The sequence below is a fragment of the Bos grunniens genome, chromosome 7, assembly GCF_055505025.1.
Source record: "Bos grunniens cultivar Pamir isolate PY7600 chromosome 7, Bosgru_T2T1.0, whole genome shotgun sequence".
Classification (NCBI taxonomy): domain Eukaryota; kingdom Metazoa; phylum Chordata; class Mammalia; order Artiodactyla; family Bovidae; genus Bos; species Bos grunniens.
Window position 1 is genome coordinate 54,882,262 of NC_141171.1, and position 19,826 is coordinate 54,902,087.

Here is a 19,826-nt window from a genome sequence, read left to right on the forward strand (position 1 = left end):
GTTAAGGTCATCGTGATGACCAGTATCAAGTTATTCATATTTGCCTATAGATAACCAAAAGCTTTACCTGGTGGCTGTCCCATTAATGACTGATGTACAAGACCCTTGGATTTTCTAATTAGCACTGAACAGAATCAAACTAGAGGAGTACTGGAAATAATGTCAGTTACTATATTAAATAAAATTTATGACTCTTTTCTTCTCTAACCAGGTTCATCAATTCTCTTTGTAGGAGTGATATTTCCATTGGCTTTTATCTAGAAAACAGCATGGAATTATAACATCTTGCCAGTTCTTGTAAAGAAGTCACTGGATGCACTCTAATCATTTTTTTCCCCCAATAACAATACTACTTACTCTCTCATCCATCAATCTCATCTTTGTTCATTCTTGTTTCCTTCCAAGATCCCTAGTCTTTATTTATATAATGCTATAAAGAGACAAAGCAGAGATGAGGTCCAGTGGGGAAGAGAGATAAACATTCAATCTTTATATTACCTTTTACTGGAATGGAAACATTTGGCACATGTGTGTATTCACTTGGCCTGTTGGTTTCACATACCCATTTGGGAAGCGAAGCCTCCTCTATTTGTTGCAGATACAGTCAAAATTCTCTAGTTACAGAAATTTTCTTAGAAACTAGCACTAACAGAAGGAGAAGGAAAAGTCAGTTCCATGATAATTTCTTAACATTCATTACCACATTTTCCTTATTGCTGTTAAAATTTAACCTTTGGCCCACTGGCTCTTTTGAAAACATAATGAGAGCAATAGGAAGATATGAACAGTTATAAAGCCATGTACTTTACAAGCCCCAAAGTTCCAGAGGCCCTCGCAGGTCTAGTGACATCACGAGAGATTTTTGGGGAGAAATTATACGTATGAAAAAGAGAATTATCAGCATTACTTCCTTCACTGCTCCATGCATGCTATTTCTTGTCTGCAAAAGACCCCAGATCCAGGTACTTTTCTTACCCTTTAGGTCCCTGCTTAAAATTCCTTTCCTCAAATGGGCCATCTTTGACCACAGTATAAAGTAACCCCAGGCAGTAACCCTAACTTTGTTCCATTTTCTTTATAACACTATTTTCTTGTGGTATTGGGAATTTGAGTATGATAGTTGCCACCCTCTAGTAGAAAATATACCCCATAAGAATCTTTGACTAGTGATGATTTATTCCTTGCTCTAGTCATGTGCGATTTCTTTCTAGTGCTTGTACCAATATTTGCATTTGTTTACAAAGGACAGTTTTAGTGATCTGAACTGGACTGGATATTTAAGGGCATGGTTTTTAATTTCTAGTGTCTACAATCAAAATGATAATCACATAAAAGGAGAAAAACTAAGCTCAAAAACTGAACATATGTAGATGTTTGGGCTACAGGGAATCAATTTCCCATTAGGATGCTAATAAATGCATAATATCCCCATCCTTAATTAATTGGTTAACTAAATAGAAAGGCTTCGGTGAAACAGAAGCATGATTATTTAACATGGAAAAATCAAGAAGGCTGGATGAATAACAATTACATAATTAACAAATAATAAAGAACATTTGAGTTACAATTAATCCTTATTGGCAGCTCAGTAGCATCCACCAGAATCTGTTCCATTTCATTGCAAACTGGGCCTTTCAAGTTTAAATAATTTTAACACTTGGTCTGTAATATAAATCCACTTATTAAAAATGTTCAAGATCAACATGATACATTTAGCGACAAGAGCAAGGCCAATTAAGAAACTAATTTGGTCAAGTGAAGATGTATTATTCCCCATGCTTGAATACAAAGGATTCTATTGTTTGAATTCAGTACATTTCTTTGTAAAACAGTTATTCTACTCATGCGTTATAATGAAAATAACAGATGCAGCTGAGGATTAGAGAGGCTGTGGTCCTGGTAAAAGTCCGTCAGATGATTGCTAATAAGACTGTATTACTTAGGGTTCTTCAGAGAAACAGGAGAGAAACAGAGAGATATAGAAAGACATATATACACATACATACACACATACAGATGGTATGCATACACACATATGGATATATGTGTGTGCATGGAAAATCCCATGGACAGAGGAGCCTGGTAGGCAGCAGTCCATGGGGTTGCGAAGAGTCGGACATGACTGAGCGACTTCACTTTCACTTTTCCCTTTCATGCATTGGAGAAGGAAATGGCAACCCACTCCAGTGTTCTTGCCTGGAGAATCCCAGGGATGGGGGAGCCTGGTGGGCTGCCGTCTATGGGGTCGCACAGAGTCGGACACGACTGAAGCGACTTAGCAGCAGCAGCAGCATGTATGTATATTATGAATGTATTGTGTGGCTATTTGTACACACACATATATATAAAGAGATTGATTTTTAAGGACTTCGCTCACAGGATTATGAGGGCTGTCAAGTCTGAATTCTGTAGGCCAGCAGGTTGGACACACAAGGAAAAGTTGATGCTGACACTGGTATATGAAGGCAATCTGGAGGCAGAATCCCTTCTTCCTTGAGGCACCTGCATCTGTTTTTTGAAGGTCTTCAAATGATCGAAAGAGGCCCACTCACATTATGGATAATAATTTGCTTTACTCAAAGTCTACTGATTTAAATGTTACTCACATAGAAAAAAACACCTTCACCACAATAACTAGACTAGTGTTTGATCAAAAACTGCAATCATGGCCTTGACAAGTTGACACATAAAACTAATCACACAGTGTGTACAGGCTGAATTGAGAACCCAAGTCCTTGGGGTTCTGATGTAATTGGTCTGGAATCAGACCATGAGAAACTCTTAACTACCCTCCTCAGCTTCCTTCCCCAACTACTCTCCCTAACCTTCTTCCCCATTCTATGCCTACCCATGATTCTAATGCATATCAAAGTTTGAAAACCAAGGACTAGAAATCTGACAGAGATTCTAAAATTAGTTTTCCTAAAATTAGGAGAGGGAAAAGGAAAGGCAATTTATAGAGAATTTTATAAAGTTGAAATAGAGAATTTTAAGGCAAAACTAAATATAACCTTAGAATTGAAAACAAACAAAAATGTCCTATCTAAGCTGGGTCTGGAATTTAATTCAAATCCAATGATTTTTTTCACAATCTTCCTAGATCTAGCTAGATTTTAAATTCTAATGTGACTGAACTCCCAAAACTGTCTCTGTCCATTACATAGGGAGAATTAATTACTAGATTTTAAAGAGGTTAAACTTCTAGAATGCCATTTGTTAGATTCCATACTATGGTGATTGAAATCTTATGACCTATGTGCTGGTTCTCCAGGCACGTGGAGGGAATGTTGCAGAAGCAATTTTGAAAGGCAACACTTTGGCTAATGTTTCCTAGAGTGGGTCCTGTGGAACACCAATCCTTGAAGACTTGCACTTTGAAGAGGGTTTCTTGACCAATTATGTATGAAAACATCTCACATTAGAGCCTCCAATCCCTGGAGAATCATAATTTAGTTTTGAAAATAAAATCTTCAATAAATCCCATTGTAGAAAAACTGGTAATTTGATTTTGTTTAATTTAGCATTTCTCAAATACAACATGCACCACTTCCCCCCCACCCCCCCCACCCATTCACATCCCCAAAAGGACAATTGAAAAAATGCATTTAAACAATTAAAGACCAAAACCAAAAGACTTTACAATCAGAAAAATGACTGCATGATTTGCACTGCCTTTAGAGAACTGAATAAAACAGTCATGGTTAGATGTTTCCTTAAAGAAGGCTGGGCACATTCCCAGCTTGCTGAATCACTGAGCTAAATTCCACCCCAGAATGGCACAAAATGGTCATGTAGGGTGACCCCATAAACCAAAAGACAAATTGTTGGCTGCCTTTCCTAAAGGAGAAATGGTTCCTTTAGCAAAACTGTCATGGGGAAAAAAAATCCGAAACACTTAACTGGGACTGATAAAAACATGTTGAAATAGTGAGGCCTCTTAGTGGTCAACTAGATTAAATCTTCTGAACCATCTGCATTAGAAACTGGGGTAAAAAAAGCCAGTTTGCACATCACTGTTTTTTTGCTATTTCCATGAAGCCAGGTAAGCTTTGCACTTGGAGTTCTAGAAGTTAGGGCCTGGCTGGCACATGGGTAGCCTTTCAAACTGCAAAAATGTACTTTCTCTGAGCACACAAATCAGAAAATGATATCCCTTCCTCTGGGTTCATGGCAGCCTTCTGCCAGACCTAGGGCTTGTGACAGGATTCCCCCTCACTGGCCCCGTGGTTGGTGCCCTTATGTGGAGCATATCAATATATGTAGGGGTTAGGAGGTGGGGGTGAATCTAAGCAGAGCGGTAAGATATTTAAAAGAGTGATGAGAGGCACTCAAGCTGGGATGTTCAAACTTATTTCAGATCTTAAGGATTTTCCAGAGTGTGGTACACGTGTGACTAGTAGCACATATGGAAAACTTATGGCGTGTTTGTTTGAGTTTAAGATAACTCTAGACTTAAGTTTTCCTTAAAAATGAGAAAATATTTCCGTAACTTTAAGAGCAGAATGATTTGGACCAAAACCCACTGTTCCATGAGAAGATTTTAGAACATTTACTTATTCATTCATTTACCCAGCATTAAACAAAATTGAGCAACTTCAATGGATAGAATGCTGTTCAAGTCCCAGAAGATACTGTGGAAAACAAATTAAATATTTTTCTTGTCCTTTCTGAGCTTATACTCTAGCAGAGGAGATGAGATAATTAAATAAAGACCATAAATGCAAGAGAGTCATGGCAGAGGGAATACATGGAGGTGAGTGGGAAGACATCTCTCTACTCTACCCTGATTTGACTTCCCACCACGAACAAGGAAGTGTCCTGAAGAAAGAGTCCCCAAGGACCAGTCAGAGGCAAAAAAGTAGGAAGAAAAACTATAGAGAGCTTAGAGAATCCCAGAACAGGGAGAACTTCTCTAAATTATATAATTGTTGAACAGGAGGTATACATTAAGGATATTTATTTGGAAAGAGTACAGATACTAAAGGGCTTTTAAAGTCACACTATGGGCTGCAATGTGATGAATTAGTGAGAAACAAGAATGGAAGCAGGAGACTATTGTAATAATCCAGGAGAACTGTGATAGTGGTAATAGGGGTGGAGAAAAGTGGGTGAATTGGAATTCTTAGCAGGTAGAGGTAGCTGGGCTGACTGGACATCAATTAAGAAAGAAGAACCAGGATAGAAGGAGATGAAGGGACAGTTCCCAAGGATAATTTTTAGGTTTCTGGCTAAGGCAACTTGGGGAATGATGGTGCCATTCAATGAGGTACAGAGGCAATTCTAGAACAGGAGCTTGTTCAGTTGGAGTTCCATTTGGTCATGTTGGGTCTGAACAGTCTGTGAGACTCTCCAGTGAATATGAACAGTAGGTAGGCATATTTAGGTCTGGAGCCATTGGAATGAATGATGAAATCAACCAGACAGAGAGCACACAGAGAAAGAAGTCAAGGGGCTGCAATGGGCTTGATAGAATAGAAGTCTGCACAGGAACTAACAGCTGTCAGAGGAAAAGAGTCAAACCAGGGTTTTGATGGTGCAGAATCCAAAAAAGGGCAAACTTTCAAAAGGGAATTGTGATTGGAGTCTAAAGTCATAGAGATACCTATAAGGACTAAGAAATGTTCATCATATTTGGCAACTCGGAGGTCACTGATGACTTGAAAAAATTAGCGTGTTTTGTGGCCATTAGGAGTAGAACTCAGAGATAACAGAATGGCAGGAAGAAATAGAGAAATGACAAAACAACTCAGAATGAGTCTGGCAATGAAAGAAGAATAGAAAGAAAGCTTGGAAGTGTCACATGGTAGGACCAGTTCATGGTAGGACAAAAGAAAAAAAAGAGTTGGAGAAAATGAGTATGTTGGCATTGAACAGAAAAAAAGACAAAGCTAGAGATACAAGAGAAAATAAAAAAACAGTGATGGGGGAAAGTCCTTGAAGAAGCCAGAATAGAATAGATCAAGGACTTAGTCTTGAATAGAATGATGGCATCTCTTCCCAAGGGGCAGAGAGGAAAGAACAAATCTGGGTGCAGCATGAATTGAGATGCACCAATTAGGAAAGAAATTATTAGAAAAAAATTATATATATTTTTTATCAATAGGTGGTAGGATAATCAGCTAAGAAGGATGGCTTCATGTATTCACTGTACTTATCTATACTCTGTTATTCTTCATTATCCTGTATTTGCCCAAAGAATGCTCAAACTACCACACAATTGCACTCATTTCACACGCTATCAAAGTAATGCTCAAAATTCTCCAAGCCAGCTTCAACAATATGTGAACCGTGAACTTCCAGATGTTCAAGTTGGTTTTAGAAAAGGCAGAGGAACCAGAGATCAAACTGCCAACATTCATTGGATCATCGGAAAAGCAAGAGAGTTACAAAAAAACCCCCCAAAACCACACATCTATTTCTGCTTTATTCACTATGTCAAAGCCTTTGACTGTGTGGATCACAATAAACTGTGGAAAATTCTGAAAGAGATGGGAATACCAGACCACCTGACCTGCTTCTTGAGAAATCTGTATGCAGGTTAGGAAGCAACAGTTAGAACTGGACGTGGAACAACAGACTGGTTCCAAATAAGAAAAGGAGTATGTCAAGGCTGTATATTGTCACTGGGCTTATTTAACTTATATGCAGAGTACATCATGAGAAACGCTGGGCTTTATGAAGCACAGGTTGGAATCAAGATTACTGGGAGAAATATCAATAACCTCAGATATGCAGATGATACCACCCTTAGGACAGAAAGTGAAGAAGAACTAAAGAGCCTCTTGATGAAAGTCAAAGAGGAAAGTGAAAAAGTTGGCTTAAAGCTCAACATTCAGAAAACTAAGATCATGGCATCCTGTCCCATCACTTCATGGCAAATAGAGGAGAAACAGTGGAAACAGCGGCAGATTTTATTTTTGGGGCTCCAAAATCACTGCAGATGGTGACTGCAGCCATGAAATAAAAAGACGCTTACTCCTTGGAGAAAATTTATGACCAACCTAGACAGCATATTAAAAAGCAGAGACATTACTTTGCCAACAAAGGTCCGTCTAGTCAAGGGTATGGTTTCTCCAGTAGTCATGTATGGATGTGAGAGTTGGACTATAAGGAAAGCTGAGGGCCAAAGAATTGATGCTTTTGAACTGTGGTGTTGGAGAAGACTCTTGGGAGTCCCTTGGACTGCAAGGAGATCCAGCCAGTCCATCCTAAAGGAAATCAGTCCTGAATTGGAAGGACTGATGTTGAAGCTGAAACTCCGGTACTTTGGCCACCTGAGGCGAAGAGCTGACTCATTTGAAAAGACTGTGATGCTGGGAAAGATTGAAGGCAAGAGGAGAAGAGGACGACAGACGATGAGACGGTTGGGTGGCATCACCAACTAAATGGACATGAGTTTGAGTAAATTCTGGGAGTTGGCGATGGACAGGGAGGCTTGGCGTGCTGCGGTCCATGGGGTCACAAAGAGTCGGACATGACCAAGTGACTGAACTGAACTGATCCTGTATTTGTTGTATTGGTTATTTTTTGAATGTGTCCTAAAAATGTCTTCCTCACTTTCAAACTTGAAATTTTAGCCAAAGTATGTGTGGTTATGTTGATGATTAGAGGAAAGTTTTCTATAGGAAAGAGACATTTTAGATGATGTGATGCACTCTTATGACCAAAAAGGACATTTTACCTCATATTGTACTGAATAAAATTTCAGAAAAAAGATATTTTAGCATTTCACTAAAAGAATATGAGAAAATTCTATTGCTAACTGATTGAGCGTACTCCCGCTACCACCACCTCTTTGTTTTTGTCTTATTCTTTTCAAAGCTCCAGCAGTTGCCAGTTTACAATACTGTCTTTTATTCCTGAGCTCAAAACGTTTTTCTGTTTGTTCTTTCCCCTCTTTTTCCTCTAAACACACTTAAACCACAAAGCTTTTTTTTCCCCCAAGTAGTGCCAGGAAATTGACAAAATGCCAACTATCTTTTTTAACTATGCAAACACACACACACACACACACACACACACACACAACCTTTTAAAACATGGCTTAAGACAGTAGGTTTATTTATCTTTATATCTTTTTCCCTCAGTTGGGTTTATGGATGATGTCCAATATTTAGGCTCGAGTGAAAGATCCCATCTCATCCAGAGAAAAGCTGTAAAGCTTCTGGAAGCTCTAGGGGGCAGTTAGAAAGATTGCTTAAGGAGAGGCTGTCCGCTTGCCTCTGTACCACGCTCTTCTGAGGTGACCCTCATCACAGGTCTGTACGAAAATGCAAAAACTGACTTAGAGTTCCAAAAACTACACTTGAAATGGCACTTCATTCTAGAGAAATCTGTAAGTAGTACAAATGCAGCCTCCAGAATGACTTTTGTCAGTGGAAGTAGTTTATTATATATCAGGTCTTATTTTCTCTTTTCAGTGTACTCGTTCTTCTTTCTTGCCTGTGAAAAGACTTTTGGAGAAGAGCTACAGTGGTGAAATGGTAAAATTTGAGTCAAATGTGAATAATTAAAAAAATTTTTTTCACTAGGACTCCTTTTCTTCTGCCACAAAATCTTGTGTCAAATGTATACTTACTAGACAACCTTCTTAGAAATAGAGTTTATAACTTCTCTTTACCTTTTCACTTTTCATTTGTTCTTTAATTTGGATTTTTAAAAATCACAAAAATATTACAGAGTCAACCAATAAATGGGCTTTTTTTTTTTAGTTAATATTCTCTGCTGTCTTCCTCTCTAATATTCTCCTCCTTACTAAAGGAACCAGAAATAATATATTTGAGTGTTTCTTTCTAGGCCTTTCTTTACTCTCACATCTAATCACTCTTCAGGCTACTTATTGGTCATTAAAATCAAATATCCATTTCTTCTCGGTATTTATATTATTTGACATCTAAAGAAATTAGAAACTGTTCATTAACCTTTCCTTCCTAAGACCCTGTCTTGTGCTTTTCATAACCTTATACTTCTCTCATTTCTCTCCTATCTTTCTGGTCACTCCTTTCCAATATTTGTTACCAGCGCTAATTCCTCTGCCTGTCAACGGTAGTGTTCTATCCCATGGAGTGAAATTATATCTCAGGAAACTCCATACGTTAAACTAAAGAAAATTTTGGACAAAACAAGGAATTGTCCCTCGTCTGAATTTTATTGATAAGGAAACCAGGGCAGAGAGAGTGAGGAAGTACCATATCTAAGGCCATTTCAGAACCTGAGCCTCGAACAGTGGCTTGCTGACTTAAAATTCAGATCTTGAAAATGGTCAGCAACCTGCCAATTTCCTGGTATATTTCCTCTTTTTTATTTCCTCTGCTTAGTTGTAGCAGAACTACAAGGCAAACCTAATCTTGAAAGGTTTTATGATGGCCACCATAATATGCTATATAGGAATTCACCCGGGGAAGCCAACAGAAAGAACTCAAGAGGCTAGTCTGTTTTGTTATTCTGTGAGCAAAAAGGAGTAAATAGGCTCCCATAGAGATTGGGGTGAATTATAAATGGCACAGAAAGAAAGCTGAAATTATCTGTAAAAAGGCCCCTTTCAGAAGTGTTTAGGAAGCTACAGGCGCTGGGTACAGCCATAAGTCAAACTCACCTAACAGCTCAATACAGCTTCTATGGTAAAAGCCACTGAGTCACCACCAAGTGTTTTGGGGTACCTTTTTTGTGCCCAGATTTATGCTAAACCCTTTGTGTGTGTGTGTGTGTGTGTGTGTGTGTGTGTGTGTGGATGTGTGTGTTAAGTCGTTTCAGTCGTGTCCGACTGTATGCAACCCTATTGGCTATAGCCTGCCAGGCTTCTCTGTCCATGGGATTCTCCAGGCAAGAATACTGGAGTGGGTTGCCATGCCCTTTTCCAGGGGATTTTCCTGAACCAGGGATCGAACCCATGTATCTTACGTCTCCTGCACTGGCAGGCAGGTTCTTTACCACTAGTGCCACCTGGGAAGCCCCAATCCTTTGTATACAGTGACCCTATTTTCCAAACTCCAAATCAGGGCATATCAAATGATCATAGAAAAGATCACTTGAAATTTGGGCATTTCATAGCTGCTATGCCATAGAATGTTATAGGATACAAGTCACAGCTTTTACCACCCAAAATCTGCAATTCTTTTAGTGGAACAAGATATTGTGTGTAGCAGGGGGGTAATGTGGAACTCTGGGTATTAGTTCTTAGCTGACACTCCAAAATTTAAAAACAAAAATTATAAACCAACCAGTTTTAACTAACGCACTTCTTTGAAGCAGGCTGAGAAATTCCAAAACCAACTCTAAAAACCTTAGTGATCCCTCTCCTCTATCTCTGAAAGCAGCTGAGGTAGGAGAGGCTGAGGGAAGAGGAGAGAATTTCTCTGAGTTTGTCTCAGCTGCAGAGAATGACTCCATCTAAGGACATCTCTTCCTGGGGCCCATATCCAGTGGTTTGACTGAGGTGGGGAATGAAGGACAGGCCATTTTTGGACAACTCTGAGGGTTGTGAGAGCCCTAAAGTTCCCTGTGGGATAGGCTGAGGATGCCCCTGGGCCCCACACCTGCTCTGTTCCTTCCCTGTGCAACTGCTTCCATCTCTTCCTGTCACAGGTATTCATCTCACAAATCCCTCTTATGAATCAACCTACATACTAAATTGTGTCTCCGAGTCAACTTTTGGGAAATCTAGGCCATGAGAGGAGTGGATAGGTACTTCCTTCTCACCTAAGCCAAGCCAGTGGGTGTTCCAGGGGATTCCTGCAGAGTTTGATTTATGTCTCCCAGGTCTGGGTAACAAGACAGACTCAGGACCCTCATGGTGAAAGTGAAGAACTAGAGGTGGCAGCATAGAGTGAGAGGCAGGGAAACAAAGAAGAGGGATCGTGCTGCACTGGGAGTGGGTTGTCTTATGCTGAGGAGACAACAAAGACAAGAGAAAGACAGACATCAAATGCATTCAGAGCAATGAGGTCCTGCAAGCAACAGGCCAGGGATGGAGAACACGACTAACTCAATGTCAACTCCAAGTAGTTGATAGTGAAAGTCTGCATATTATAGTTGAAAGAAGAGTTTTAGATTGTGTCTGATTTTAGGGAGAAAGATGAAAAAACTAATTAGCATCATCTCTCATGGCTTCAGAAAAACAGAACTGTAGCACAAATTTGCCATTTCTGGAATAGAGAATAAAGAAGAGATGCTATATAAATTACTAATCATTTGACATTGAAAATAAACTTGCTATCTGCCATGCTTGAACCAGAAGTAAATTGTCAGAAAGTCAGACCTGCTCAAACTACTCCACTGATGGAAAGCCATTAATGGCTCCATACTTTAGGATGATTCAGAGGCCCTTCATGTGTGAACTCCTGTCAAGTTTGTCCCACGTTCCCCCTACTAGGGTCTCTCTAGCCACTTAGAGTTTCCTTTTTACACTTTTATATCTCAGTGACTTTACAGATGGTGGTCCCTCTGTCTAAAATTCCTAGCCTTCACCATTCCTACTTGTTCCTCAATCCCCAGGTCAGGTATTTCCTCCTTTGAGAACCCTTCCTGAAACACAACTCTCTGTTCAAAGTTGGTCCCATTCCCCTTTGGGGTATTACTCTGTCTTGATTCATGAAGCATTATGAGGCTATGTTGTAATACCCACCCTTCACTTAGACTGCAAGTCCCTTGAAAGTAGATATGTTTCACCTTTTTTTCCCCTTAGATCTCAGCCCTGGGGCTGGCACACAACATGGACCAAATATTTTTAAATAAGTGGAAAATGCCCAGAACCATTAAGGGATCCTTCACTGAGTGGGTCAGAATTAAATATGATGCTGCAACTCTTGGGCCAAGTGTGACTTAGAGGGGACTGTCCATTGTTTCCCATGGAAACCCCAAATCCAAATACCCAGGGGATCCAAAACAGATGTAACTACAACTCAGCTTTGCAGAGCTGAGAACTCTTCTAGCATAGACACTAATCCACCACACTTGGAATTTTTGCTATTTAAAGAAGGAAATCTCACCTGACAGATGGATTACTGTTCAGGCAAACTCTATTTGCACAGCTGCAGAGTCGTTCTCAAATAAGATGTTTGAGCTCTCCTCTCTATGCAGGAAATTTGTTGAGTAGATGAAAATATTAAACCATTTACACAGAGCTTGGAGAACTGTGGGAAGCACCATGTCCATTAACAACATTTATAAAAATTCCTTGAAAGGTTTTTACCCTCTTCTTTCTGGTGTGTGTGTGTAAGTTTCTTTAGGTTATAAATAAAGACTTTTAGACTCTACCATGAATCAGGGAAAAATAGAAGCTTGGATGGCCAGGTGTCTAGACAACCCATCAGAAGCCTGACCACATAATGGACCCCATGGCAGCTCTTAAGCTGTCAAATACTGTCTGATAGGGTTTATCCTGGAGTTGTCTCTTCAGCTCAGCTTCTCTTTGCTCTGCAACCATTTTTCTGAGTGAAGAACTGCAATGAATGCAATTCAGGAGAAACACACTTTGGTCACAGTCACCTAGAGTGTGCTTATTCAACACAGGGCTCTTATAGGAACTTAATTCACATGTGTAAGTCAACCAGGGTCATGTATGGCCACAGGACAAAACTCAGAAGACTTCCTGCAAGCTGAAAGCAGCAGCACGGTTTATAGAACCAAATGAGATTTCTGGGGGCAACTCTACTGGTTAAGCCTATGGTCTTGAGGCTTTGGGGGTTGTAGATCTTTGTAGATTCACATAGGAAGGGTTTTTAGCTCCTTCAATTATTAAATATGAACTCTTTTAGGTTAGGATAGTGGGGAAGAAGCTCTTGAATGGGTGGAAAAACAAGGTTTTGAGAATTGATGGTACCGCAAATTCATACTATCAAACTTGAAAAGAGAGTGGTGACAGCTAAGGGGTTCCAATCTTTAAACAATTACAATGGAAGGACAGTAGGAGAAAAAGGTTAAAGTGTGCTATATAGTTCCACTTTTTAAGGCTTTTCATGGTGCCTACTGGCTTCCCTGGTGGCTCAGAGGGTAAAGCGTCTGCCTGCAATGCAGGAGACCCGGGTTCAAGCCCTGGGTCAGGAAGATCCCCTGGAGAAGGGAATGGTAGGTAACCCACTCTGGTACTCTTGCCTGGAAAATCCCATGGACAGAGGAGCCTGGCAGGCTACAGTCCATGGAGTCGCAAAGAGTTGGACATGACTGAGAAACTTCATTTTCACTTCACTTTTATGGCATCTAGCACCTTCTTTGGAACAAGTGAGCTGGTTGAAAAGTCAAAGCCAACTATTAGCAAATAAAACAAAAAGGAAAAAAGGTTGGGAACATGGAGAAAAACTGAAAACATGTCCAAATATTCTCTTTCAAAAGGACAAAAAGTCCATGTGTCCCAGGATATTTGGGTCTATGTTAAAAGAGCATATTCTTTGCTTCTATGTAAACACACTATCGCATCTATATTCAACAGCAGAGAGGGAAGAGAGGGAGACATAGAGATGAGAGAGAGAGAGATAAAATTTCAGGTCAGAAACCCCAGTGCTCAACATCTGAATAATCCTCTGCATTTACCCTTTGGTAGAAATATTGCAGGCATTACAAACTGGTACAGCTTTAAGAACCAAAAGGGATACACTGAACAGTCCAAATCACACACAGCCACTGCTATTCTAGATAGAGGGAAAACCTCTTCATAAAATATTTACCAAACATATTAAGAACAAGAGATGTAAGAATGAAAGAGTTGGAATTTTTAAAAATGGGAGATAAAATAGTTTTAAAAGTCAAAAGAATTCAATCCATAATGAAAGTGACAACAGATCCATGACTGCATTGACTGAGCTGGAGATACTTGTACAGAAATGACCCTTTCCCCCTCCCATCTACTTCCTTCTTCCTTTAGAGGGCACTGTATGGATAAAAGTTTCTCTCAACTCATTATGTTTTTGTGGAGCCACTTCTTTCCAACTGTCAGTTCATTCAGCTTGAGTATCATGGATCCTACCCAATGGCTTTCGGGCTATGCCCAGCCAGGCATGACCAATCAGAACACTCCATCCCTCTAGTCAGTAGTGATTGGTTCAGGGATGGTCATCTGCCCAAACCAAGGCAATGAAAATATCCTGGCAACTTCTGTAGAAACTACTGATAAAAAAAGTAACTCTCTTTGGGGGTTGCTAATCAGAAGAGCCTCCTTGAGAAAATAGCCAACAGGGAGAAAAACTGAGCTGAACAATGAGGAGGGAAAGTGGGCACATGGTTATCTAGTTGGAAGAAACATTGTTGGATTTCTTGAATTTCCAGTTAAGTAGGACAATCAGTTTCATTTTTTGCTTAATATAGTTTGAATAGGGTTCTGTCACTTGCCATAAAATGTCTTACTTAATACAAAAGGGCAGAGCTGGAAGGTCTTAGCTTGGAACCCAGATAACCCTCTTAGTTAACTTTTAGAAAACAAGGAATACCTGGGACACTGCAGTTACAGTTGACAAATGGAAGAAGACAATATAAACAATCGGATCCAAGCCTCTTTCAAACAATCCTCAAATGTTTTCGCAGTGTCGTCTCTCATGTCTGCAGGCATCTGGGTTCTTTCAAGATAGCACGGCAGTTAAGCAGATTGATAGCCAGCATCTTCACCCAGTTTTCTCCTTGACCTCCTCTGAGACTTCTGCCATTTTCCCCAGGTACATGCCACTGCTCCCATCATTCTTATGTGGATTCTCCTTGCTGTGTGCCTTTCTCTAGTGTACAACTTGGTACACTGTCATAGATGCGTCCTAATCCATCTACCAAACCAGATAGACAACTCTCCCAGACTGGGAATGCCCATAATTCATGTTTTAATATCTGGAGCCTAGTACAGAGCCTAACACACTAGTAAATTATGCATTGAATTGAACTCGAGGCTCAACTCAGACTTACTCTCTGACCATCACTCAGTGCCCAGCCTCTGTCTCCTTGAAACCCTCAGAGACTTGTCTGCCTGTGATCTCAGTCTGATACTGTCTCCTGCTTGGCCTTGTCAATTATATAGAAACTGATACAAACGTCCATATGGTCAAAGCTATGGTTTTACCAGTAGTTATGTAAGGATGTGAGAGTTGGACCATAAAGAAAGCTGAGCACCGAAGAATTGATGCTTTTGAACTGTTGTGCTAGAGAAGACTCTTGAGAGTCCCTTGGACTACAAGGAAGTCAAATCAGTCAATCTTAAAGGAAGTCAACCCTGAATATTCATTGGAAGGACTGATGCTGGAGCTGAAGCTGAAGCTCCAATACTTTGGCCACCTGATACGAAGAGCCAACTCATTGGAAAATACCCTGATTCTGGGAAAGACAGAAGGCATAAGGAGTAGGGGGGAACAGAGGATGAGATGGTTGACTGGCACCATCAACTCAGTGTATATGAGTCAGAGAAAACTCCAGGAGATGGTGAAGGACAGGGAAGCCTGGCATGAACAACAACATGTCTATAAACAGGCTTATTTATTTATTGAACACTTACCAGATAAGAACTCTGTGTATTTTAACCCATTCAATCCTCACCATAGCCTCTCTGTCTCACAGATGAAGACACAGATAAAGGTTTGAGAGGCTAAGTGACCTTCCCAAGGTCACCCAGCTTGTGTGTGCAGTGTCCAGGGATTCAAAACAAGCAGCCTGTTTTGAACTGGAGTTATCATCAGCACTTTGTGGGCCCAAAATGTTTCATTTATATTGTTAAATTAGCCTCACAACAACCCTACTAGCTATGATTATTAGCCCCAATTTCCAGATATGACAATTGAGACCCCGTGAGGTTATTTTTCCAAGGTCACCTGACTGCAAGAAGAAAAGCTAAGATTACATCCCAGGGTGCCCAGAACCCACATCCAATAAGCACTGTGCCCAACAGTTGTCTATTAACTGATTGTTGATTGTATCAGAAGAAGCTACCAAGTAACCTACCTTTAATTACCATTTGTTTTTCTTCTTATTGTTTCATAGATATAGCAACATCTACTTCATAGGATTGTCATACACCCTTCTATCTATGTTTGTAAAGTTCCAAGAATGTCTGGCGTATAGTAAGTGCTCAACAAATGGTAGTTATCATTACTGTTTACTGAGTGCTTCTTGTGCCAGACATTGTACCGGCACTTTACTTGCAATATTGCATCTAATTCCCACATCAACCTCATGAGGTGGATACCAATATGATGCTCACTTTATATATGTGGAAACTGAAATGGACATTTCTCCTTGTGTTTCCTCACACTCAGCACATGATCACAAGATAAGTAGCCTATTTCCCTAAGCTTCCATATAGAAAAATGTTAAGTTGCCAAACTATCTCATTCAGTATTGGCTGACAAGGCTACTGAGGAATATGCTTATTCAATTATAAGTGGTTATATAGGTATATTATAGTCCTACAATTCAATTTCATTCTGACACTACTCAGAATTAGCACAAAACCCACAGGTTAAGGGTTCAGTCCACAGGACCACTTCAGACACGGGCCACAAACAGGGTGCCCAGGCTATCTGAATTCTGCTTGGCTGTCTACAAATTTGAAGGTTGCCATGACTCCCCTCAGATCTGATAATTCAGTAAAACAATTCATAGAACTTGGAAAAATACTTAACTTACACTTGTCATTTTATCATACAGAATACAACTCAGAAATAGGCAAATGGAAGCGATGCATAAGGCAAGGTAGGATGGGTGGATAGAGCTCAGGGTCAACTAGATGAAAAAGATGGAGTGGGGTTCAGAGCTCTCTCCAGGCGTGCCACCCTCCTGGCATGGTGATGTGTTCACCAACCTAGAAGCTCTCAGATAGTTAGTGCCCAAGGCTATACAATTAGTTGTTTGATAGAGCAGCATGGTACTAGTTGTGACTCTCTTTCTTACTTACAAAGTTCTGGTGAAGAGATCAAGGGCCCAAAGATCCCGCTGGGTCATCCCAGTGCACCAGCCCTGAGCACCCTGTATTATGCATTGAACCTGGACTGGCAATTCATTTCACATATGATAATTTACGTGTTTTAATGCCATTCTCCCATATCAGCCCACCTTCACCCTCTCCCACAGAATCCAAAAGACTGTTCAATACATCTGTGTCTCTTTTGCTGTCTCGCATACAGGGTTATCGTTACCATCTTTCTAAATTCCATATATATGTGTTAGTATACTATATTGGTGTTTTTCTTTCTGGCTTACTTTACTCTGTATAATAGGCTCCAGTTTCATCCACCTCATGGGGAGGGAAGTGGGAAGGGGTTCAGGATGGGGAACACATGTACACCCATGTCAGATTCAAGTCAATGTATGGCAAAACCAATACAATATTGTAAAGTAAAATAAATAAATTAATTAGTTAAAAATAAAATAATAATTAAAAAAAGAGCCCAGTGATCACTGGCCTCTCATTTGCTTCTTTTAGCTCCTGGTCTTTTGATGATTCCTTAGCCATGGGCCTCAGCTCATAGAAGAAAAGCCTGCACATTTACAACTCTGCAAAGTTAAAGGAGAAAGAAAACATAAGCATATTGAGCTCCTACAATATTTGAGCACCAAGGGCTGGGGACATGAATTTATCCAATCTGAAACCATCTTGCTCAACAGCTAAAAATGCAAACCTCTTCCTCATCCCTGTTCTTACTGATGCTGTTCATGGGGGTGAGCTGGCACAGGAAGAAAGAGTTGGAAATTTCCTTGTTAATTTCAGCCTTGTAGATGATTCAGATTTCCAAAAAAAAAAAAAATTCACCTTGGGTCAAAAGCATATGGACAAATTATTTGTGCAGATTAAATAATCCAGATGGCTATCTGAGTTACTGAAGCAGAAAAGAAAACAGTTTCATCATAGATGGAGCCAATTCAGTAAATTCAGGGAACAACAGATTTCTTTTACCTTGAATGACCTGATTTCTTCTCTTCTTCATTTGGCTGGCTTAATTTTACTGTGCAATTGCCAAATCTTCACTTCACTTGGGCTATTTAAATAGTCACAATGTTGCCTTTTTATATAAAAGATTAACAAATAAATAACTAAAATTTGATGGAGAAGAATGACATGTGGAATAAAGGATTAATCAGTTCTGTCACTCTCATTTGGGCAGCAAAATCAAGCCTCTTGTTTGGGAAAATACTGCTGGATGGGATAGTTTTCACATTGCCAGGCTGCTTTACTTTTTTAATATCACAGCTGATTTGCTGTGGTGCAGACTGCTACAAACTGCTGGCACTATCACTAGTTACAAAGTGGGTTTGCCAAACTACTCAGGGTAGAGGGAGCCATACTGTATTCTTTAACGGTGGCCTTCTTCTGCCAGGGAGAAGACCAGCATAGAAAAGAGCCTCATTCGTCTTCTCCCCTTCACCTCCTGTGGCCTGAACAAAGTGAATGTATCAGACTGTTTGTGTGGAAAACACTGGTAGGAATTTCTATGTTCCTCTCTATCCAATACTGCTGTTGGAAACTTTTAGCAGGTGTTTCAACCACTGACTTTCTCTTATCCTTGTCCCTTGGTGCACATGGCCGCAGAACCTTGGGAATATGCAGATGGCTCACCTGTTCCATTGCTGTGTTTGAAAAATACAAAGGACGGTGGGCACCAGATGCTTTTGAATCCGTCTTTAATAGTCAAACACTCCTGTCAGTTCTCTTTTAAGTAGCAAAAATGTAAAATCAGAGGGACCTAGACAAAGTTCCAAACTGTAATTCTAGCTCACTCCTGGAAACTCTCACATCAGTGCACTGTATTCTATGGAAGATAATTATACTATCTTTTTTTCCTGTCGGATGTCAATACATGGTGAGTGGTTTCCAGAAATTTACTTCATTTGCAACTAAAAGCAAGAAGAGAAGGCAATCCAAGCCACCCTGGCATCCTGACAGCTCAGCACTCTCTACTAAGAACACAGCTCCAAGCCAGTCACCTCCTGGGTGTCAAGGCAAGAAAGCAGGGATATATTATTTAGGACACATTTAAAAATAAGAATTAAACTGTCACAGTACAAATCTTCTCCCTTTCTAAACCCTCTAAACCAAAGAATCAACCTCTCCCATTAGGTTGAAAAGACAATGATTCAGAGTTAAAGGTGAATAAAAATGCAATATTTTAATTCACTTTCAGAATTCCTTGTGTGAATTACATTTTTTTGAGTATAAAAGAAAGAAGAAATCCCTTCTTAAAACTGACTACTGACATTAGTGAATAACAAGATCAGAGGGAGGAACTAATTAAGAATGGGCTGAGTGCTATGACCATCATACAATTTTACTCTTAGTTTTGCAGGTAACTTGGCTCTATTTTTCATTCACACATGCATTCAGTGCTGAGAATTTGCACTGGCCACTGAAATTAAATTCTAGGTAATTTTCATTACACTCTTATCATGAACCAGATACTGCTCAAAATGCTTTACTTATGTTACTGTATTAAATTCTCACTAAATGCTATGAGATAGGCACTATTCTTATCCTCTTTTTCCAGAGAGAAAATGCAAACTTTGAGAGGTTATGAAATTTGCCAAAGGAAACCCAATTGGCAGGTGTGGAGGAAGGCTGTGAACTGAGGCAGTCTTAACTTCAGAGCTAACTTTCTAAACAGCCCACCCAACCAATAGCTAGTTGGTGGGATAGTATTAGAACAGGACCTCAGAGAAGCCAGGTGGCTACCCAACAAGCCACTTCTACTTCTGAAGGGTTTATTTTTATACCCTATTGCCTTCTTTACAGGAGAGTTTTGGAATGAACACAGGAAGTGACCTACTGGCAAGAAGAAACAGATGACTCCTGTTGAACAGGGAGGAGGGTGAGAAACCCTTTTGAGCCACAAGAATACCATTTTTTCACATCAGTGGAGGTCACTGAATGC

General features: G+C 40.0%; 1 protein-coding gene across 1 annotated transcript in view; it reads right to left on the reverse strand.

Moving 5' to 3' along the window:
* Positions 1 to 17,449, reverse strand: part of LOC147369581 (uncharacterized) — a 476,034-nt gene extending 458,585 nt beyond the window's left edge. Inside the window, exons 1-2 of the mRNA XM_086412193.1 lie at positions 17,349 to 17,449; positions 16,859 to 16,881 (exon numbers count right to left, since the gene is read on the reverse strand). Of these exons, the coding sequence (XP_086268319.1) occupies positions 16,859 to 16,881; positions 17,349 to 17,449 (124 nt within the window). The remainder of the gene's footprint in view (positions 1 to 16,858; positions 16,882 to 17,348) is intronic.
* Positions 17,450 to 19,826: the final 2,377 nt, after the last annotated feature.